A 20,956-nucleotide genomic window follows, 5' to 3' on the forward strand; every position below is an offset into this window, starting at 1 on the left:
TTGCAACGGAGCGGCCGCTTTCCGTTTGTAAACGAATTAAATGATCCATCTTGTGGGCGCTGCAAGAAATAGAAAGCTGAGGCTTTTTCTGATTCAATCAACACGGCAGAATCGAATATCAGCAACCCGGCGAGGATAGTGTGTTTGGTTAGCGTTCAATTACTGCAAGTAAAAAGTGTCAAGGGATAGGCTGATTTACGTGAGCTACGCTAGAGTTGAGCAAATTGACGCGGAAAATCGACTCTGTACTGTGAAGATTGGAGTTTTTCGAGTTGTATGGGGACTCTCATAACGGCTCGCTCGCGAATCTGAGCTTTTTCGGTGTGAATTGGACGGCAGGGTTGTTTGTGTGTTTAAGGAAAGGAGAATTGAGCCGGTGAAGGGTTGACTGGGGGTGTTGAAGGGTTCACGGGGTGTGGGGATGCTGTACTGAGCTTGCTCCAATCTGGATTGGTTTCCGTGCCGCATCTCTCAGAAGCTCTCATCTCTCAGTAGCGCGCTTTAGCTTGCCCGGTTCGGACGGAGCTCATAGAAAACTGTTCTTCCTGTTCAACTGTTTCTGAAAACTTGACCCAACGAATTCAGAGTTCGTATTCAATACAAAGTGTGCAATGGAACATTGATGATATAATCAGCTTCGTAATAAGCGAAATTGTATAGAATTCTGTACTTTTCCTTCAATAGAAAACTCGAAAAAACTTGGAACAAACTTGATAATTTGGACTTGAGTGAGTGTGAGTGACGGTTGATTGACATGAGGAAATTCCATTTTCAACTTATTCAATTTTTCATTTATACAACTTGAAGCTCATTTATATATTTTATAAGATTGAGGAGTTTTCGATAAAAGATTGGAGATTGAGGAAGACAGAAACAGTTTTTGTTTACAAACGAACCATTTTCAAACCCTGTCTTTTCTGCATTCAAGTGTATAAGAGTGTAGAACCATTTGCAAACTTCCCATTCTCTGTATTCAAGTGTATTCTGCCTGTGCAGAATAGTTATGGGAGAGTATTGATATTTCCGTATTGAGATTTTTAACAACAATCGCATGAGAAGACTGTTGAACTCAGTCAGTTTTTCGTGATCAAGAAAACTCAAAGATCTCGAAGAGAAACTCATAGATCTCACAGTAGAATCCCAGTAAATGAGTGTTAGTGAATTGAAATTATTCAACATGCTGCTGATTACAGTGTTTTGCAGCATCGTAACAAAGTGTATTGCTGAGACATCGTTCATGCAAGGTGAGTTTTTTTGAATAATTGGAAAATCTACATAGAGTTAAAAAAATCATTGATTTGAGATCTGGAGGGCGATTTATCTATTTCAGCCATTTTTCTCATAATATATTATCAAAATCTCACCTCATCACAATCTGAACGCAGAACCAATTTTTTTCAGAGGAGTAGCAGATTTCTTCCATAATGACTACGATTACATTAACACTAGCATTTACTGTATTGAGAATTTCACAAGAAGGGAATTTATACAAATTTGAATCCGCATCGTATTCCAATTGAAATTCAACTGGTCAGATGATTCTATCATCAAGAACCCCATGTGATGCAAAAAGGTAAATCTATAGTTTTCAATTACCTCATAATGTAAATTCCATTATAATTCCATCATTGCACAATAATTAAGCATCAATAATCCTCAATTATTATAATCATAGAATAATATGATATGACTTGACCTACTACATAAGAGTAAAAAATTCAACTGTGTCAAAAATAAGTAAAATCTTCACCGTATTACTAGAATGTCATACTGGAGCATCTATCAGAAAGTGAACTATGAATTTCAATTGAGTTCTGTAGCTGTACTATTTCGTGACCCAGAATCCACCTGACATTTTATTTATTCATTTAAATGTCATCCATTGACCGGAAGGAGTGTTTGGATATGAAGTCATGGTCATAAAAAATATACATTCACCTCGTACTATACACAATGCTCGTAGTTTAGTTCATTATCAATCAATAATAATCAATATTGTTATTCAAATCAACATACATAAAGGAATCAAAACACAAGGAAATCACAATCAAGAATAAATTTCTAATAAAATACAAAAACAAGCTTCGTTAATGGGGTGTGCTGAAAAGAAAGAAAGGATGAAAAATACCAAGCCAACTATGGTTTCCCATGTAGGCTAATAGGCAGTAAAAATACTGCATACTGTACTCTCTGAATACCTCCACAGAGTAAGCGCATATGGACACCAACTCATTCTTCAATTCAACTTTAATCAGTTATTCCTTTTATATCAATTTCAATCAAGAATATAATTTCAACTGTATTTAAAATAATGTCATAAATCCGTTCATTGTCTACTTAGGACCAGATTTAACAACTTGGCGAATTTTTAAAAAAAGTCATTTTTATTCTAGCACAGATACTTGAGACATCAAGTATTAAGTGACCAGATTTAACAATTTGGCGAATTTTTGAAAAAATCATTTTTATTCTAGCATAGAAAGGCAGGACAAACTCAAGACAAAAAAAATATGGCAGTGACTATGCTTACGCTCCAAATTCAACGAGCTGTCTCATTGGACAGTGACCTCCATGTAACTTTCTCAAGCTGCTTGTTTCCTATTGGTAGTAGACTAAGCTGTGGAGGTGGAATGGCGACTAACTAAACCATTGACCAATCAGCAGCTCCTTGTTTTGGAGGCGTGAACTACCTATTTAGCCACTTCTACATGCTTCATCATTCCCATGTTAATGCTCAAAGAAGTGTATTCAAAATGATAATCCAATAATGAGGCTATTTATTTGTTCGAAGAGCAAGTGAATAAAAAAAAGTGTGTGTGTGTGTGGTGTGTGTGTGTGTGTGTGTGTGTATGAGTGTATGTGTGTGTGTGTGTGTGTTGTGTGTGTGTGTGTGTGTGTGTGTGTGTGTGTGTGTGTGTGTGTGTGTGTGTGTATATGAGTGTATGTGCGTCTGTGTACACGATATCTCATCTCCCAATAAACGGAATGACTTGAAATTTGGAACTTAAGGTCCTTACACTATAAGGATCCGACACGAACAATTTCGATCAAATGAAATTCAAGATGGCGGCTAAAATGGCGAAAATGTTGTCAAAAACAGGGCTTTTCGTGATTTTCTCGGAAACGGCTCCAACGATTTTGATCAAATTCATGTAATAGTCATCGATAAGCTCTATCAACTGCCACAAGTCCCATATCTGTAGAAATTTCAGGAGCTCCGCCCCATCAATGCAGATAGATTCCCAATTATCAGGCTTCAGATACAATTGAAACAAAAAAAATCAAGTGGAGTAGATTGAGCATGAAAATCTCTACAATTAAGGTTCAGTAACATTTTCACCTAAAATTGAAAATAAGCTTTAAGTTCGAGAAAATGTGATTATTCAATTGCAAATTATTGTTGATTCTATCAAATCATTCACTATGAAGAGATAGCAGACCTCATGTGTGTCTCCAGCGTTATTGCCCTGTCTCCAGCTGGCTCAAATAGTAGACTCGAGATGTGCGGTAACACTAGCGTCAGGTGATCAATTTTCTTAACGGCATGGAAAGTTGTGTGAGTGCGCCACACCAGATTTTTTTTATATTTGTTTCTGGAGCATTTCAGGAGATTTTTCAAGTGGACTTGTAAGGCGAGCTAAGCGGATCTACCGGCTAATAACATGATAAAATAAGTTTTGAAGTGCCATAGAAAGAGGCTATTATGTTTTCATGTATAAAAATATTTGCTAATGTGACATAGGAACTGATTTCCCGAGTAAAACTAGATATTTTTCAAGAAATTGCAAAATAATTCATAGTCCATTTTTGAGGGTTTGATCTAAAATTACTCACACTGACCAACATTTATTGCAAACAACTTGTTAAGAACTTATGAATCATTACCATATGAGATGTTGAATAATAGTATTCAAAAAACTATTTGGTCCAATGAATTTTGAAATCAGCCTGATTTTTTAAATCAGTTGAAAAAAGATGTTGAGTTATTATAGCATGGCTTACTTTAGATAAATCTATCTATAGTAGGCTGTGGTTATAGCAATTAAATTCTATTTTTTGTAGGTTTTTCTCTCTGTGGTCGTGCGTTCCTGGGAGCTTGCGTCCAAAATATGCGTCCGGGAATCCCGGGTTGATTGTTGAATACAGCCATAAAAAAATGTGAGGGAAAAAGCTTCATGTGAACTCCAAAATAGCAAACTTATAAGGGATTTTTACTCAGTTGAGTGTAGCCACTGAGAAGTTATATAACTCTTCTAAAGAGAAAATATCGCTCATAGACGTGCATATCAGTCATAAGAGCTTTCATAACAGTTATAATGAAGCTTTCTGAGTTTTAGGAGGTGAACTATATTCTGCCACTAAATTCATTCTCTTTTATCAGGAGATGAAGAGCTCCTTTAAATGTTGGTAGCTGTCTTCATTAGTTTGAGATTCAAGTTTCGTTCTAATCTTTGCACCGGCGGAAGAGCTTCTGCTCATGAAATGCCTCAACCTGCCACAAAACTCAGTCAAAAGTCTCAACCTCGAAACGTCTGGATTCATTCATTACGTCTTAGTTGGTGATGTAGACACCAACTCAACCGTGCACAAGTGGCGTATAGGGAGACTTTTGAGGTCGACGCTCATGTTGAGCATGTTCAATGTAAACATGAGCTCTGCATTCGAATGAGTTACATTCACCTAGCTAGGATTCATTTAATTTGAGGTTGTTAACTTTCGTACTCTTATCATCTCTCACTTTGTAAACTGCAAACGCACTGTGTATGATTGCAAACTACAGTTTAATAAGGGAAGAACTTCTAGGAAGAGAGAAATATTTTCCTCTCTTATCATTATCAATGTAGTATATTATTCCAATTAATAATTATTCTAGTGGAATGAGTAAGGTTGAGTTGTAGAGAAGACTTTGGAGTCTAAACTCCGCCTAATAGAGAGTATTCTAATTTCCATTTTTATTTAATAGGGAACCAAACAAGATAGCAACTTTTGGGACTAGAATTCTTGTGAACAGTATTATCGCACCTAAGTTAGCTAATAATGACTTAACAGGTTACAGCTAGAACTGTATTTCTCTCATTGTGATTCATTCAATATCAATACCTCATTCCCATTCAAATTATCAATGCTTAGTTCCCAACAAGTTGTAAATGCAATATATTTTGGACTGGTTAGTCTCTTTGAAAAATACAATATTGAATAATTTTATTCTTCTCCATCAATCCAAATAAATAAACAACCCCCGAATTCCGAGTGGAATTCAAAAAACTTCAAGCCAATATTCCAAGTTGTTTAGAAAGTAAGCTGTAGATTCAGTTCAATGTTGACTAAACATGATATATGATTTGTTCCTATATGACAAAGACATATATTTTTATCTCTTTAAGAAACTACTTTTCCAGAGTATAAATGTATTTATCATATTATCACGTTCATGATCATGAGACACGAGGAGGATCCAGCTGCTCAAAGGCTCATGATAAGGAGAGGAAAGATCCAAAGGTGGTTGGGAATGATAAGTATGAGTACTATAATTATTGGCAGATTTCAATTTTTTGATTTGATAAGAACAAGGTCATTGGTGTCTATTTCTGGCCAGCATAGCCTAGTGGTCTGGAGCTTTTCAACTTCAGTCATTTCCATTTCTATGCTGTCTAGTCTGGTGCGTCTGGTCATGGGATTGGATCCCGCCAAGGGTGAGGTTGTTTGATCATCTCACTCCATCAGCCACGCATGACCAAGATCTCATGTAAGCATCAATCAGCTAAAAAAGCCTGGATTTTCAACTTTATGAGAATGAAATCTACTATCCGAACGTCAACAAACAATAGTCTAATAATTATTCAAATGAGCAGTATCTTTTACTGCCTGTTAATAGTAATGATCATCCTGATTCGTCAAATACAAAACCATTGAAAATTGATTCAATTCAAATTCTTTCAATCAATTAACCTACTCTCTCATCGTCAATAACCAACAGTCTAGTAATTATTCAAATATACAGTATTCTTCAATGTCTATTAATAGTATTATCTTCCTAGTTCATTAATTACAAGAATATTGATTATTGTTTGACTTGTTTTTCATATTGAAAATCAATGATTCTCATCAGCCATAAACAATACAATGTTGGAGCACTAGAGAGCTCCATTCTCAGCATTATGATTTGCATAAATAAATCATTTGAAGCGGTAACGAGAGGAGCGTATTAGAGCACGCTCTTCCATTGTTTTAATGCAGTGGAAACGAAATTTGTGACACGATTCAAACAGATATTTATCATTGCCCATTCTTGTAATCTATGTGAAAGCAGGCCAATGTTATGTTCGAACGAGAGTCGTTGTTTCGTATCGGCTGTTGGCGCTAAATGGTGTGTCGTGCTTTAGTTTACTGTGTCGTGCTGTACTGTGTCGTTCGCACTCAGCAAACTGCTGGTCAAAAGCCGAACAAATTCCCAACAGCATGACTGTAATGGTCGTGTGTGATGCTACTACGTGACACTGTACGCTGTCCTGAATAAATTCACGTAGAAAGCATTCATTGGATTTCAGCGTCCATTATTAAGAGGTCATGCTTTCAGCCGATTGAAAGGATTTCAACTGTTCTTGTCAAGTGATCATGATCAATGGCGCTTTTGAAACATCATCGGAAATTCTGGCGTCAAACGAAGATCGCACCGATATCTAATCCCCCTTTTTGATATCATATCTACTGAGATACCGTGTAATAGCTTGTGACATTTGTAAGCCGGAACCGGGAAAACGAGACAGGCCGCCTATATCGAAGCTGGATTGACTTTTTTCTTCCTGTTAACTTTTTTGGATTGACTTTTTTCTTTTATTCAACTCGAATCAAATTTAAATCACTAGGTGATTCGACACAAAGATAAATCAGCAATTATTCATCTGCAAAGGATAGATCGAATCGAAACTAGAATCGCACTGGCATCATACCTACCAGCAATAAAATCGATTAAATTGGTCCTCTCACCCGATTAAAAAAGAAATAAAGGATTCTTAGGATTATAAAATTGATTTTGAAAAATATATATACTATATGCTACTAGTTTAGAGTTCAACTATTATCTAATAATATTACTAATATGGTTTTTATATTTATCTTGGGATACGCCCAAGTATTCTAAATATTTCCAATAGTAACGTTACACAACATAATAAAGAGAAACTTAGTAACTAACAGTATGGAATTTATAGTATAATATGTGAGAATATACAATACTTGAGAACGATTAGACATAAACTGATCATTATATTCTTCCATTATTTTTTATTCTGTATTATCAATTCGATTCTGTTAATAACCAAGTTCCTCATCATAATTTGTTGCTGTTCAACGGTTCCAATGATAATATTATTTGGAATACTTGAGATAATCTTGCCTCAGCCAATGACAGTAGATCTTCATTGGTCGAAAGCTGATTGCCAATCTTAGGGCTTCTCCAATACTACATATTCTGCTGCTCGATGTTCGCGATTTAAGTTTACAAGAGATTGACAATAGTGTAGCAACCGAAATTTCTTGGGTTTTTTCTTGATTGCATGTCGTCCATTGATATGACTGGATTAATAGTAATGTAATACTTCTGTTAAGTTGATCAACCATCTTATATTTGAAATTGTTACAGAATTGTTTTTATCAATTAATAGTTTTAACAATGTAAAGATATTTTCATATTTCAGCCAAAAATCGTAACAACGTAATCCGTAACCCCTCGATAGATTGATGAAAATAACTATAAGTGGCTTAAATAAGCTTTGAAATTCCATCATTTTATACGCACTATGTTTATCAAAATAACAAGCAATCTGTACCAGGTTAATAAAAACAATATAAAAACTTTTAGTACCCTCTTATTGAAAACTTTTAAATATTCTAATGAAATATTCTATTGAGTATATTTGAAATATTTTAAAGTTTTCAATAAAAGGGTATCACAAGTTTTTATTAATTTGAATAAAGTAGCCCATATAAGTGAAGTGATTTTCTGTACCAGGTTGTATGTCTCACAGTTCAGAATTTCTGACGCTACGGTATCTATATTCTGATCTATCACAGTTGAGAGCCATTTCCATGTCAGGCTCACGCTGTAATCACAGATCTACCTATGCTCACTTGTCTATGCTATAATGTATGTCTACATTGAGGATAATCATGAGGAAAATAGTTGAGTATGGAAACTAATTTGAATGATTGACACCATTCATTGTATTCATACAAGTGAGCCCACGGGCTGAAGATCTTGCTCATGGATTGTTATATATGTACTGATTTCCAATCCATGTACAGTATTACATTATGTGAATCAATAGAACTTTATAGTTTCCTCCAATGTACCTAGAGTACATTTAGGTATACATATTCTAGGAACATTGGTTTCCTTCATATATGGGTGAAGAAATCAGATTCAAAATTCAAGACGGCTAAAATCTCGTGTCAGCGCATTGAGGACAGTTTAATAACTTCCTAAACACAAAATTATAATTGACCGAGCGAAGTGAGATCTAAGATTCAAGTCGACGGTTTGGCATTTCTCTTAATGTTTGAATGTTTTAATGTTTAAATGTCTGTATGTTTATATGTTACGTATTATGTATACGTGTAATGTATTATGTTTATATAAGGACGAAAGTGAGAGTCAATCTCAATGCAAAATGCAATTTTTTTAATGCCTTGTAATAATATTGTACAATGCATGAATGGATACTGTGTATTATAAATTCATATTTGTATTGCATTTTGAGCAAGTGAAATAAAATTTATTCTAATCTATTCTATCTTGTTGACTAAAAAACTGGATCCGTATAATGGTTCAAAGAATATGTTGTGAACAAAATTTGAAGTTGATTGATGGAACCAATCAAACGCAATCGTCGAACATACACTTAAAGTTACTAACATACAAACTCACATCCTCAAATGGACTCGAGGCTCTAGTTATCAGTAAGAGCCCATTCAATTATTCAATTATTCCAGTTATCTATTAGACTCTTCTTCCAAAGGTTTCTAGATTAACAGTAATTTCCAGATCAATTCAATTGAAGAATTGAAATCAAGCTTCAGCTACTGCTGGTAACCAATATTCGAGACTTTTGTGTCATGTAATTTTGATCTCAGATGAAGCTTGAACTTCTAGTAACTAATGTCTGCTTTCCAAATTAAGAACTTCTACGGAAATAAGTACTCGGAAGTATTGCGGATGAAAAGTTTTCTTATCTCTTATTTTCCATGAATTTTATTTTTATAAATCAAAGTTTAATACTTTATTGTTTCATTTTATAATGTTAAAATAGCTTGTACTAAACCATCCCTGTAGAGTGAAAATTAAAATCCATTATCGTAAATTTGGGAACAGTCCGAAATACACCAAATCTACCAATCTCTCTCCTTCCAACCAAACCTCGCACTTTAGCCTATGCAAGTATTAAAAATTATGTACACAGCTTGAACAGATAGATCTTTTTTCTTGCAAGAGCAAGTTATTTCACGAGCTCCTGCATCATCTTAAAATGTGATGTATTATTCAAACGTTATCTGTGGTGAGATTGCCCTGCTATTACACATGGTGAGACACGCGGTAAATTAGATTTATTCTGAAGAGAATACATTATTTTAACACAATTTTCTAACATATAATAACTGGGAACTTTGGGAATTTTCTCACCGAGCAGAAAGAACGAAATTGAACCCATGGGAAACCCTGAATCATCCACTACAATCAGGTTGAAAGCTTTGTTAACGACTTAGTGTCTCCTGAACTGTGAAGAACAAACAGCACCCATTAAGTTTATAGCAACAACATGATTGAGTATCAGCCTTTTCCCAACAATGCAAGAGCTATTTTTCAGTTACCAACCGTAGTGTTTTCATGCTTTTCCTTGGATGTCCTACAGCATATGATAACAGAAAATTTAAAAATGTAATAATCAGACGTTTTTTGAGAGTCAGGAGGGGTTGAGGAGTTTAAAATTAAAACATGAAATTGAGAGGAAATCAATCATTTTCATCATCACCAAATGATCAATCACCAATAAACTTTACTGGAATCGTGGAGAAGGTTGAAAGAGAATTTCTTTGCCATTAATAACTATTCAATTTTCTCCAGAAAATTTCATTCCCATTTATTATCATCTGTGAAGAATGATTATTCTTCATCATTTTTCATGGAATAGAATATATTAACAGCATCTCAAGAACGAACATTTTCATTCACGTTATTCAATTTGATAGAGAAGATCAGTGCATCGATTGGAGTTCAAAAAACTTTCATCAACTTTTTCCGATGAATGAGTACATTATTTTTCCAGATTGTTTTTTTCTGGTATCTGATATTTATGAAGGTATTACTACCGCGAAGCATGGAAATTCTATCTCTCTGTTCACTAAGCCCCTGAAATTTTTAATAAGGGAGAATCATCGCCATAGAATTTAAGCCCACAGTAAAATATACATAAGCAAAAGTGTGAGTAAGCCCAACTAAGCCTGTTTTGCTCAATAAAGTGTGATGCACATGTTATACGAGCTTCAAAAATGCCTCTACAATGAGGCAACTCATTAAAACCTAACAATGAGCCCAACATCATTTTTGCTTCAGCTCCCAGAAACATGGAAAAATGAGTTGGTATTATTGAAAAGAGGAAAAATTCATGTTATTCACTCCGGTAATTTTAATTATTCATATCTATCCTCTCCCATTTATTCCAGTAGATTAATATCAGTAGAATGTAGGATTATTTTACACTCTAAATTACTAGTATTGGATTTACATTTGTTAATTGGAAATTCTGGAGTAGAATTGATAGAAACATTTTTTAATAAATCAAAACTGAATACTGTGAGAGAAATTCATGTTGTATTTTGGAGAGAGCTGAAGATAAGAAATGAAGATCGCATGTAAATAGATATGATTAGCATATCGAAATGAATAATAAAATCGATCACAATTATTTATGATCAATGCAATAGGTGTACCGATCTCTACTCAATAGTAGGAAGACACTGATATGAAAAATCTGGAGGGAAAAAGAGAGGAACAGGGCTGGATCTAGCAATTTAGTGCCTCTGTGGCCAATATTTTTTTCGTACCGACTCTAATTTTAAAGTTACTCTCCTAAAACATATTTTGAAAATACAAAGCAGGCCTATACCATTGCTCGAACACCATATCACGTAGCAAATTCATAATTATTGTACGTTTTTGGTAATTTTCAAACAACTTGCTCTCCTCAAGATCTTCAAAAAAAATTATTCTAGCATAGAAAGACAGAACGAAATCAAGACACAAAAACATGGTAGTGGTTAGTCTGAAGTCAGCCACGCCCCATCTTCAACGAGCAGTCTCATTGGACAATGACTTGCATGTGACACACAAGCAGCTTGCTTCCTATTGGTAGTGAACTGTGAAGGTAAAATGGCGTCTAGTCAACCCATTGGCCAATCAGACAGCTCCTTGGTTTTTGAGGCGTAGACTACTAATTCAGCCACTCTTACACCCATTCCGTATTATTGCACTGAGAGGAGTACCGTATTCAAAGATGAATATAAAAAGGTTCAGCTATTTATTGAAAACTAATTTTAAAGAACGACTAGAACATTGAAATTCGATTGAAAGCCTCAGCTGAAAGGCGAGGTTGAGAGTTTGGGGACATTTCCACCAATATTCATTTACCCTTGCGTTTCTAAAGCATTTTATAAGGGTTTTCACAAATAGTGGACTCTTGTGAAGGTTAGATTCTTAGATATTAATTTTGTTAATGTTTTCCACTTGATTTCTATCTCGATTTGAATAAAGACTCTAAAAGAATTAATATCCTCATAATATATAAGCATGATTGAACAAAACTCGAATGCAATTTCTCATCTATTTCCATCTGTAGACATCTCATATAATATTCCAATCCCTCCATGAATAGGATACATATCTCTTCCGAATCTCAATAGACAGCAATTTTTTCAACCCTAGCTCATTACATGTATAAGCCTCTGCTCTGCTACACACCTGAATACCTGCTACATATTATCCACTATTTTTCTATCGAACTGTCGAACTGTTTCTATTAACTGTCGAACTGTTACATTAATGTCTGCAAAATTCGAGCTTCGAAAAACTAATAATCCTGTGAAATGCGATTCTGTCATTCGGAAAATATCTCCTGCCCACGGATTGTTGCAATCTGTTGGTTTAATCACCATCGCCATAGCGGCATTCCTCATTGTTCTATTTCATTCCATATTTTTCATCCGTATCAATTTGATTATCTGGGCCAGTGATCTTAACTTCACAGAGCTAAAAGCTTCGAGCCATATGCCATCTGCTGTATTGAGCGACTTCTGTGGTATGCTGGAATAGTCCTTGTTGAGGCAAAGGTTTTATTATTATTTGAGGCTCACTCGATTTAAAAATGAAATGGAACTGAGAATTTCTCTAACTGGAAAATGAAGCACTGGATTTTCAACTGTGTCAAACGTACCAGTCACACGGGAATAATATTACTGTCAGTAGCACAAGGAAAATGTGAGCGTTGGTTTTTCATGATGATGGTATTGGAAAATGTCAACTCGGTTTCCCTTTGAGAACTATAGAGTAAGTTCTGTACTAAAGAGAAAGTTAGTTTTTCCTGATTAAATATAATCACAGAGATACAGAAGTTTATTACACTACCCACTACTAAACTCTCCATGAAGCCTTGTGCGAACCAGTGCGATTTGCTTAACGGCGAAGGTGACGATTTCAAGTATACAACCAAGGGTTAAAAGTTCTTCCGCTCCCGTCCACGTCAGCGAATCGCAGTGGTTGTGAACATGGATTTATAAAAGATATAATTCGATAAAGCTTGCTCATATTAGTATTTTGAATTTAAATCTTCTATTTGAGAGACTACAATATTATTAACTTTCTCTTGAGCCACGTTCCGTTTTCATTATCATTATCAGCTTCAATTTTACCATTGAAATAAAGGTGTAATCCAAACAGAGAAAGCTGATTTGGGCAAAAAAATTATACGAATAGAGATGATATCAATATTGCGAGATGATTCGTATACCTATAGTTGTAAATGAGGAAAAGTCATACCAATTCAATAAAATAAAGTTTAGTTTGTAATCAGAACAATATTGAACTCACATCTGCACGTTTCATATTCATGTGCATCAAATCAGTGAGTTTTAGATATGCAATTGTTAATATGTAGTGGAATGTATGCACGTATGTCAGCTATAATTAATTCTGTAGTAATTGAACCACATTTGAACTCAGCCAGGGAGAACAGAATAGGAATTTATTTCCATTCTCTCTGAACAAAACGAACCTTTCTCATGACATTGTGGCTATGCGCAGGTAGGCGGCAAGTGTGAGCGTGATAGAGAGAGAAACTCGGAGTAAGTTGTTGATAGTGGGAAACTACAATTAGAGAAAAAGAGAGGATATTATTGTGAAGTTTTCGTCATGAGAATCAAATAATAAGCATTTGAAATGGAAAAGTATTATACGAGTTATGAAAGAGCAATATCTCAAGAAATAACATGAATTACTATAAATTAATGTCTCCACATCGAATATGAAACTGTATTTCGATTATTAGTCTCAACAAATCAACATTCAATTCTCATAAGAACTTGCTTATCAAGTAAACGTGATTATCCAAGATCAACAGTTACACAGTAATTTCACATTCGATAATTTCACATTAACTTATAAGCATCAATATCATACATAGCATATCTTCCCAAGCTCATTTCGGAATCTGCAACATACGTTGTAACGTTGTAACATAACATAAATACGAGTATGTTGTAACATTCTCGTATTTCAAATCAGAACTAAAGCCTGGTTTTCATTAGTACAGTTAGTGGTAGAGTTCACTGGGCAAGTACTAACACTATCTTGTGAACTCTCCCAATGAAAACGTTCATTGTAGAGTAGAGTCACGGTGGAGTACTTGTTTTTTGTAGAGTAGAGTGGGATAGCACCGTGGGGATAGTACTCTACCACTTGTCTACCCCCACCATCGCTTCTCACTCTACTCTATCACAACTATGCTATTGAGAACAGTCTCGAGCTGGTAGAGTAGAGTTGTGCCGTAGGCTATCAAGCTATTAAATATTAATTTATTAAAAAGTATCAATTTATTGAAGTGTTTAAGTGTTTATTTATTAAAAAGTATTGACATTTTAAGGTTAGTTCTGTTCATCAGACAACACACTTTACCTACTATTCTCAATTGTAGTGAAAACAGTTACTCGACCAAGTAAGTAGAATAGAGTTAGCACGGTAGAGTTAGTATGCCTGTTTCTCGACCATTAACTCTACTAGTGAAAAACCAGGCTTAAATCATAAGAAACATATTGTTGTCATTGTTTTGTATGATTCGGTTCTAATTTGAAAGATGTTGTGATTTTTTAGAAGAAGAATGGTCTAATTGATCTTTTAAGTTTTGACTAACGTTATTTAACATTATGGAAGATATGCTTTTTTATGATAATGATGCAATTAATCGAAATAATAATTATAATTGATTCGAGTTATCCATTTGAATATTATCAATTCGACAACATAGACTGGAGAATAGAATTTCAATATACGGTATATTGCTCATAGGTGATGGTGTTATACTATCAATCAACTATAATAAAATTTATGTTATCTTCATTTAATAGGCTCCAAAACATGAATTCACTGAAACTAAACAAAATGTATGCATCGTGAAATGAAATGAGAGGATTATAGAGGACCTAGGATTAAACAAGCTTTCAACTTGCCTTTCATTTTCATTGAACGAATCATTATTAAACAGATATACGGTATTTTATAGACAATCATCTCCATCATATTTGAACAGCCAAGTTGATTACTAACAGTTAATTAAGTAGGCGATAATAATTACAGATACGGTGCGCTGCATTCAGTATTTCATATGCTTTAAATTACAAACAAAGCTCCTATATTGCCTGGAAGCCCAAGTTAATTTATTCGGCCACAACCACTTAAACGACTTCAGATATCCGCTTCAGTAATTTATTCTTACTGATAAGGGGGGAAAAGTGCTCTGGCGGTAGGGGGTTGAATGCGGGCTATAAACACGATTCAAGATACACTCTTTTGAATTATACGCGCATACATACACTGTATACGAATGGTGCTGACTGCAATAAACATAAATATAAATTTTTCTGTCTGATCGTCATTGCACAATGTCAGCCTTTCAAGCGTAAAAGCGAAAAATTCTCATTTAGTGCGAAAAAGGAGTGAATTTCCTTTTTTCCTCTCCATTCATTTTTCCTGGTTGTCTCTGATGTCGTTCCACACAATATTGAACATGAAATATCGAAAATAATAATTTATCAGCATTTTTGATACGGTCAGAGAGACAGAACTTCATTTGGAATGACTTTCAAAGTAGCCTCTGGACTAGTCATTCAAATAGCTTCATGGATGATGGATGAGCTGCCTTTTAATTACATTGAAATCCCAGCAATCATTATACTGCCATCATAGAGGATGTATATGTGATGATAATATTCCTTCCTATGACATACAAAACATTAATTATATCTATACTAACGTCTAAATAATGAGTTCAATGATGATCAATCCAACACAGATGAATTCTATGGAATACAATTCATTCCACAGGAAGAGAAAAATTCCAAACGCAATTAAATTTGTATTGATTATATTAATTACAGACGTGGAATAGTTTTTGAGGCCATAAATATTCAATATTGTATATCTGGACTGTTAATTCTAACATAGGGTTTGAAGCAATATGGAGCGAATGTCTATTGTTTTCCGTTGAAGTTTATGTATCTTCCTTAAATACTAAATTGATAATAGTAAAATGGAATAAAGTTGGGAATATCAGTGATTTGAAATCAGTTATAATAATTTCGATCAGGGCAATACTCATGAATCTACTGCACTCGATAAAATATCAACCAAGAATTACTTTTACAGCACTCAATAAAATATCAACTAAGAATTTACTGGCAACTAAGAACTTTGAGTATTTGGGTACGCCCGTCACAATCTGTAGATAAAAAAAAAACAAAAAACTTGGAAGTAGATAAAGGATTATACTGTTTTTGCTCTTAATATTCTGTTCTTAAATCCTATTAGAAGCTGAATGGAGGTCTTTGAAATATTTTCAATTTAAGGCAACATTTTCAACTTACCCTCATTTTCTTTTCAAGCTCATTATGCTCTTTAGTACACTTATTTTCCATCGATGATCAAAAAACTTGTTACGTCAATTGCATGCACTATTCGACCGGAATCAAGCCTGCTCCTACGTTTATACTTGCTTAGAACTGAAAAGAAGCATCTTCTAAAGAACGACTTTCAAAAACTTACAAACCACTTGCAAAGAAGCTTCAAGCACTCACTCAGAGCCTTGAAAGCTCATTCGAGAAGTTTTCTGATATTTTTTCCAAATAGAAAAGTTCATGATTCACTTCACTTTCCTCGCTTATAACTCTTCTGCTTCTTCCTGGATGAGTGGATGAACGTTGTATAGTAAGGAAATATCCCAATAACTCAAGAGAATTTCCTCAGTTTTCCTAAATTAGGGAAAAGTATTATACACTTGGCTGTTGGTCGAAATATTGGATGAATTTAGTTTTTAGCCTGATATCATGAAATTTTCAAAGCAATTATTTACCATTACGATCGGCAATTTGAATTGATAAATAAATTATCAATAATAATAGTACTATCAAAGAATTATGTAAAATACATGATGGACGGTTATCTACATGTCAAAAGTATTCGTCGTCTACTATACTTTCAAAACATTATGGCAATTATTTACCATTACGATCGGCACTTTGAATTGATGAATAAATTATCAATAATAATAGTACCAATCAAAGAGTCATGTAAAATACATGATGGACGGTTAATAACATTTGAAAAGTATTCGTCGTCTACTATATTCTCAAAACATTATTTTGAAACGCAGTACTTCTATACAAGATCATAGGTTAATATTTTCTGGATACAACTATATACATTGACAAAAATATAATAAAATGACTATAACTAATATTCTAAAGCCTGGAACACACTTAACATGCAGCATTCCGATCCTACTCATGTCCGATATTTTTGTGTGGGGTTGAAGGGTTGGTGGTGCGACAGGTCACGCACAGGTGACGGACATGTGTGGCATGCATCAATCCAGGCCGCTGTCATCGCTGATCATAGATGTGATCGGATCGGAAAGCTGCATGATAAGAGTGTGGCCCGGGCATCGTTCAGTTTTCGGGCATAACTTACAATGTCTATAACAAAATATTACTCACAATGTGAAACGAACATATTTTGTCAATATGAATAATATATATTGATATAATGTATAATTATTGATATCACAATTTCAAACTATTCTATTTATCAAGAATGTATCATTCTATTGGTGAAGGAAATATTATAAATAGGAAAAAGCTATGGAATTATTTCTCCAGCAGATTCAGGGTAAGAACTGGAAGGTGAGGATGAGATTCAGATTTCAGCTCGCTATCGAGCCTTTCATATCTAATATCTAATAACGAGCTTCGCTCTAAATAAAAAGGCATGAAAAAATTATTACGAAAGAAGAAATTATAATGTATAATTTATAGTTCATATAGAAATGTTCTATCTAATCACAGTGAATTGAGATCAATTCCCAGAGGAATGCAAAAATTTCTTTCACAAAGGCCTGGTAGCACAAAAATCGGTTAACACTTTAACCGTATCATGATTCTTCCAACCACCAACCGTATCACCCAGTCTCTCAGATAATTTCAAAGATTCTTATACATTTTTATGTATAATTTGTTTAGATAAATGTTAGGATAACAATAAATATATCTCAAGAAACACTTTCTTTATTATCTGTATTTTATTGAAAATTCAAAATTGAGAGTGAACTATATAATAATGTAAATAATTTTATGGATAACAACCTATTTTAAAGTACTTATAGTTTTAATAAAGCAAGTGCTCACTCGATATGTCATAGCAAATGAAGATTGGAGTTGGATACAATTATATATTTATATTACAGAAAAAATTTCTATGGCCTAGCTCAGTGGTCGCCAAACAGTCGATCGCGAGCTACCGCTAGTCGCTCGTGGGATAGATTTTGGTAGCTCACAGGAATGCTTGGGTTGGCCACCATGCATTGAGAAACATGGCTACATAATTTTGCATTTCTCACAGATATAACTGAGATCTAACAGAGAAGTTGAATTATTCAAATTTGCAGCTTGAAGGGAAAGATAGGGACATCGGTGGAATGATTTCAACTGTATCATCGTTTTCCAAGAAGCTCGAGATGTGGGAAAAGGATGTCGTCCAGTTTGAATATAAACACTTTCCCAGTCTGAAGAAAATCAATGATGAGAAAAATCCTCCACAGCACCGCAGTAATAACCAAGAATAAGTAACAATTCTTTCAGACTTGAGACAAGAGTTCGATCAACGATTTCAAGATTTTAAAAGCATATCGAATATGAAACAATTCATCAACTCTCCTTTTGTGGAGATCTATGCAGAAGATTTTACAGCTTGTGTTGTAAAACATTTTGGTCGAGATCAAGCTTCAGTTGAAATTGAATTTGTGGATTTTCAAAATGATCTGTCTCTTAGATCACTTTCTACAACTGGAAATATTTGGCCTGATATCCCCAAAGAGAAATATCCAAATATTATTCAAGTTGCATTGAGGTTGAAAGCTATGTTCAGCTCTACCTACTTGTGTGAAGCATCCTTTTCAAGTATGAAGTTCATACAAAATCTATATAGGATCAGACGGACTGATGAACAATTTGACAACTGCATCAGAATGGCGGCTACAACGTACACTCCAAACATCAATGGGATAAGTAGATTTCAACACTAGAAATGCATCTTTATAGGCAATAAAAGTGTGAAAATTCTGCCTATCATACTTTCTTCAGTCTAATATTCCTTGGTAGCTCACTAGAAGATTTATAAATGCTATTCTAGCTCACAGGCTCATAAGTTTGGCGAACATTGACCTAGCTTTTACTAAAAAACAAAATCAACTCGAGAGTAATGTGAACTCTGAAAATCTAACTTATTTGTCTTGATCCGTTCATCAATATTACGGAGGTCTCTATGATGAGCCGTTAAAAAAAGTTGCATAAAGCGTATCATCCGGTATCACAGACCGGGAATACCGGGATTGATGAAACACTAACCGTATCATCCGGTACGGTGGACCGTAGCATAAGCAATAAACTGAGGCTGTGTTCGAAATGACTCTACTAATTACTCTCTACTAATTTCCATTCAGTCTGTATTTCTGTAAGACTATTCCCATTCAGAGCGAGTATGAATAATGTCATTAGAACTTATGGGAGGTGGAACTCCCGTCAGGGACTCCCCACCAATAAAACCATACGAATTTTATTATTATTAGAACTTTGGAAATTATATTTTCACTGTACACTGTCACTGTTGTGTGCGAATTCAGCTTATTACTCGTTCTGTTCGTACCTTCAGTACTAATCATTTTCAAGATGATAAATTTGGCCAGAAAATTAAGTTTCAATTTTTTTTGTTTACATCAGTAAAAAAACCAAAATGCAAAACATCAACAAAACAATAAAACATCCTATCAGATACCTGTAACTAACAATAATTTGAAGATACTATTTCTCAAAGGTTAATTTGACACTGTATTATAAATTAGCATTAATAAAGAAGAAATTAACTTCGATACATAACTCATATCAACATTTTGGAATGATGTAACTGATGATGAAAATGAACCTTAACATGTTTATCGATGGAATATTATTGCTTTAGTATGACTGATTTCTGCTCCATAGAAATAGCTATTGTTCAACAAGTGATTGGTATGCATGAATTGCCTCAGTGGTCAAATGACTTGCCAGCAACACTGGAGTTTGGGGTTCCGGGTTCGATATCCGGTTCAGCCTTTTTTCATCATTCATCAGTCATAACCCTCCACCCAATCTATCCTGCATGCGCTGCTCCAAACTTTATTTGATACTGTGGGGGAGTGAATGTTTGTATGGGACTGTGACTGTGGTATTTTTCAATTCCGTACTTTTTGTCATTTGTTTGTGATATTGGTCGCATTCTACTGGGCCATGAATGGCGGTCACGCGTCTATTCCACGTGGGGACCCTTCCACATTCAAGTTTCGGAAATAATTTTTCCATCAGCTTTCCTGTGGTGAAATAACGAACTATTTTTGAAATTAAATGTGTCGTCGAAATAGACAGATTGACGCCGATGGAACTTGCAACTAAATTGAGCTACTAATAAAATCCTTAGGCCGGCAACTATAACGACAGAAAAAGTGTGTCGAACATGTGTGAACGGACATGTCTTCGAACGAGAAAGACATTTAAGGGCCCCATACACTAGCGAACTTGAATCGGCGAACTTGGTTCTTGCGAGCCAAGTTCCCCAGTGAATGTGGAAAATTGGCGATCCGCGAACCAAATTCGTGACGAACTTGGTCTTCAATCTGGATTAAAAACTTTGTTCGGTTCGTCCGCCAGGGCGATATATTCTATCTATATATATTCAATATATTTTCTTCTCACAGCAGCTTCGAACTTTGAAACGCTCATCTCTAGTCCTCGAAAGACACTGAAGTAACGAACGGTTGTTCGCTCTCCCCACTACAGTGTGTGGGCAAATCCTACACGAACTTGGTTCCCCGAACCAAGTTGGCCGATCCAAGTTCCCTAGTGTATGGGGCCTTTTACGTGAAAGGCTGTTGAAAAGAGAAAAAGCTGTTGACAGTAGCTTTGAACATGCAATAAACAACCAATTACAATAGCCTATATAAACCATTGGGAAATTACAAATTATTATCTTACAAAAATAATTTCACCTCAATTAAATGGAGCACCCAATAAAAATTAACAACAAAAACATCGAAGATACAAAACCTAACCT

The 20,956-nt window shown here is 34.7% G+C and overlaps 1 protein-coding gene across 1 annotated transcript in view; it reads left to right on the forward strand.

Moving 5' to 3' along the window:
- The first annotated feature begins 515 nt into the window (after positions 1–515).
- The window catches only part of LOC111043638 (nephrin), a 125,723-nt gene continuing 105,282 nt past the window's right edge, over positions 516–20,956 (forward strand). Inside the window, exon 1 of the mRNA XM_039426294.1 lies at positions 516–1,244. Within this exon, the coding sequence (XP_039282228.1) occupies positions 1,148–1,244 (97 nt within the window). The 5' untranslated portion in view covers positions 516–1,147. The remainder of the gene's footprint in view (positions 1,245–20,956) is intronic.

Source organism: Nilaparvata lugens, chromosome 4 (assembly GCF_014356525.2).
Source record: "Nilaparvata lugens isolate BPH chromosome 4, ASM1435652v1, whole genome shotgun sequence".
Classification (NCBI taxonomy): Eukaryota; Metazoa; Arthropoda; class Insecta; order Hemiptera; family Delphacidae; genus Nilaparvata; species Nilaparvata lugens.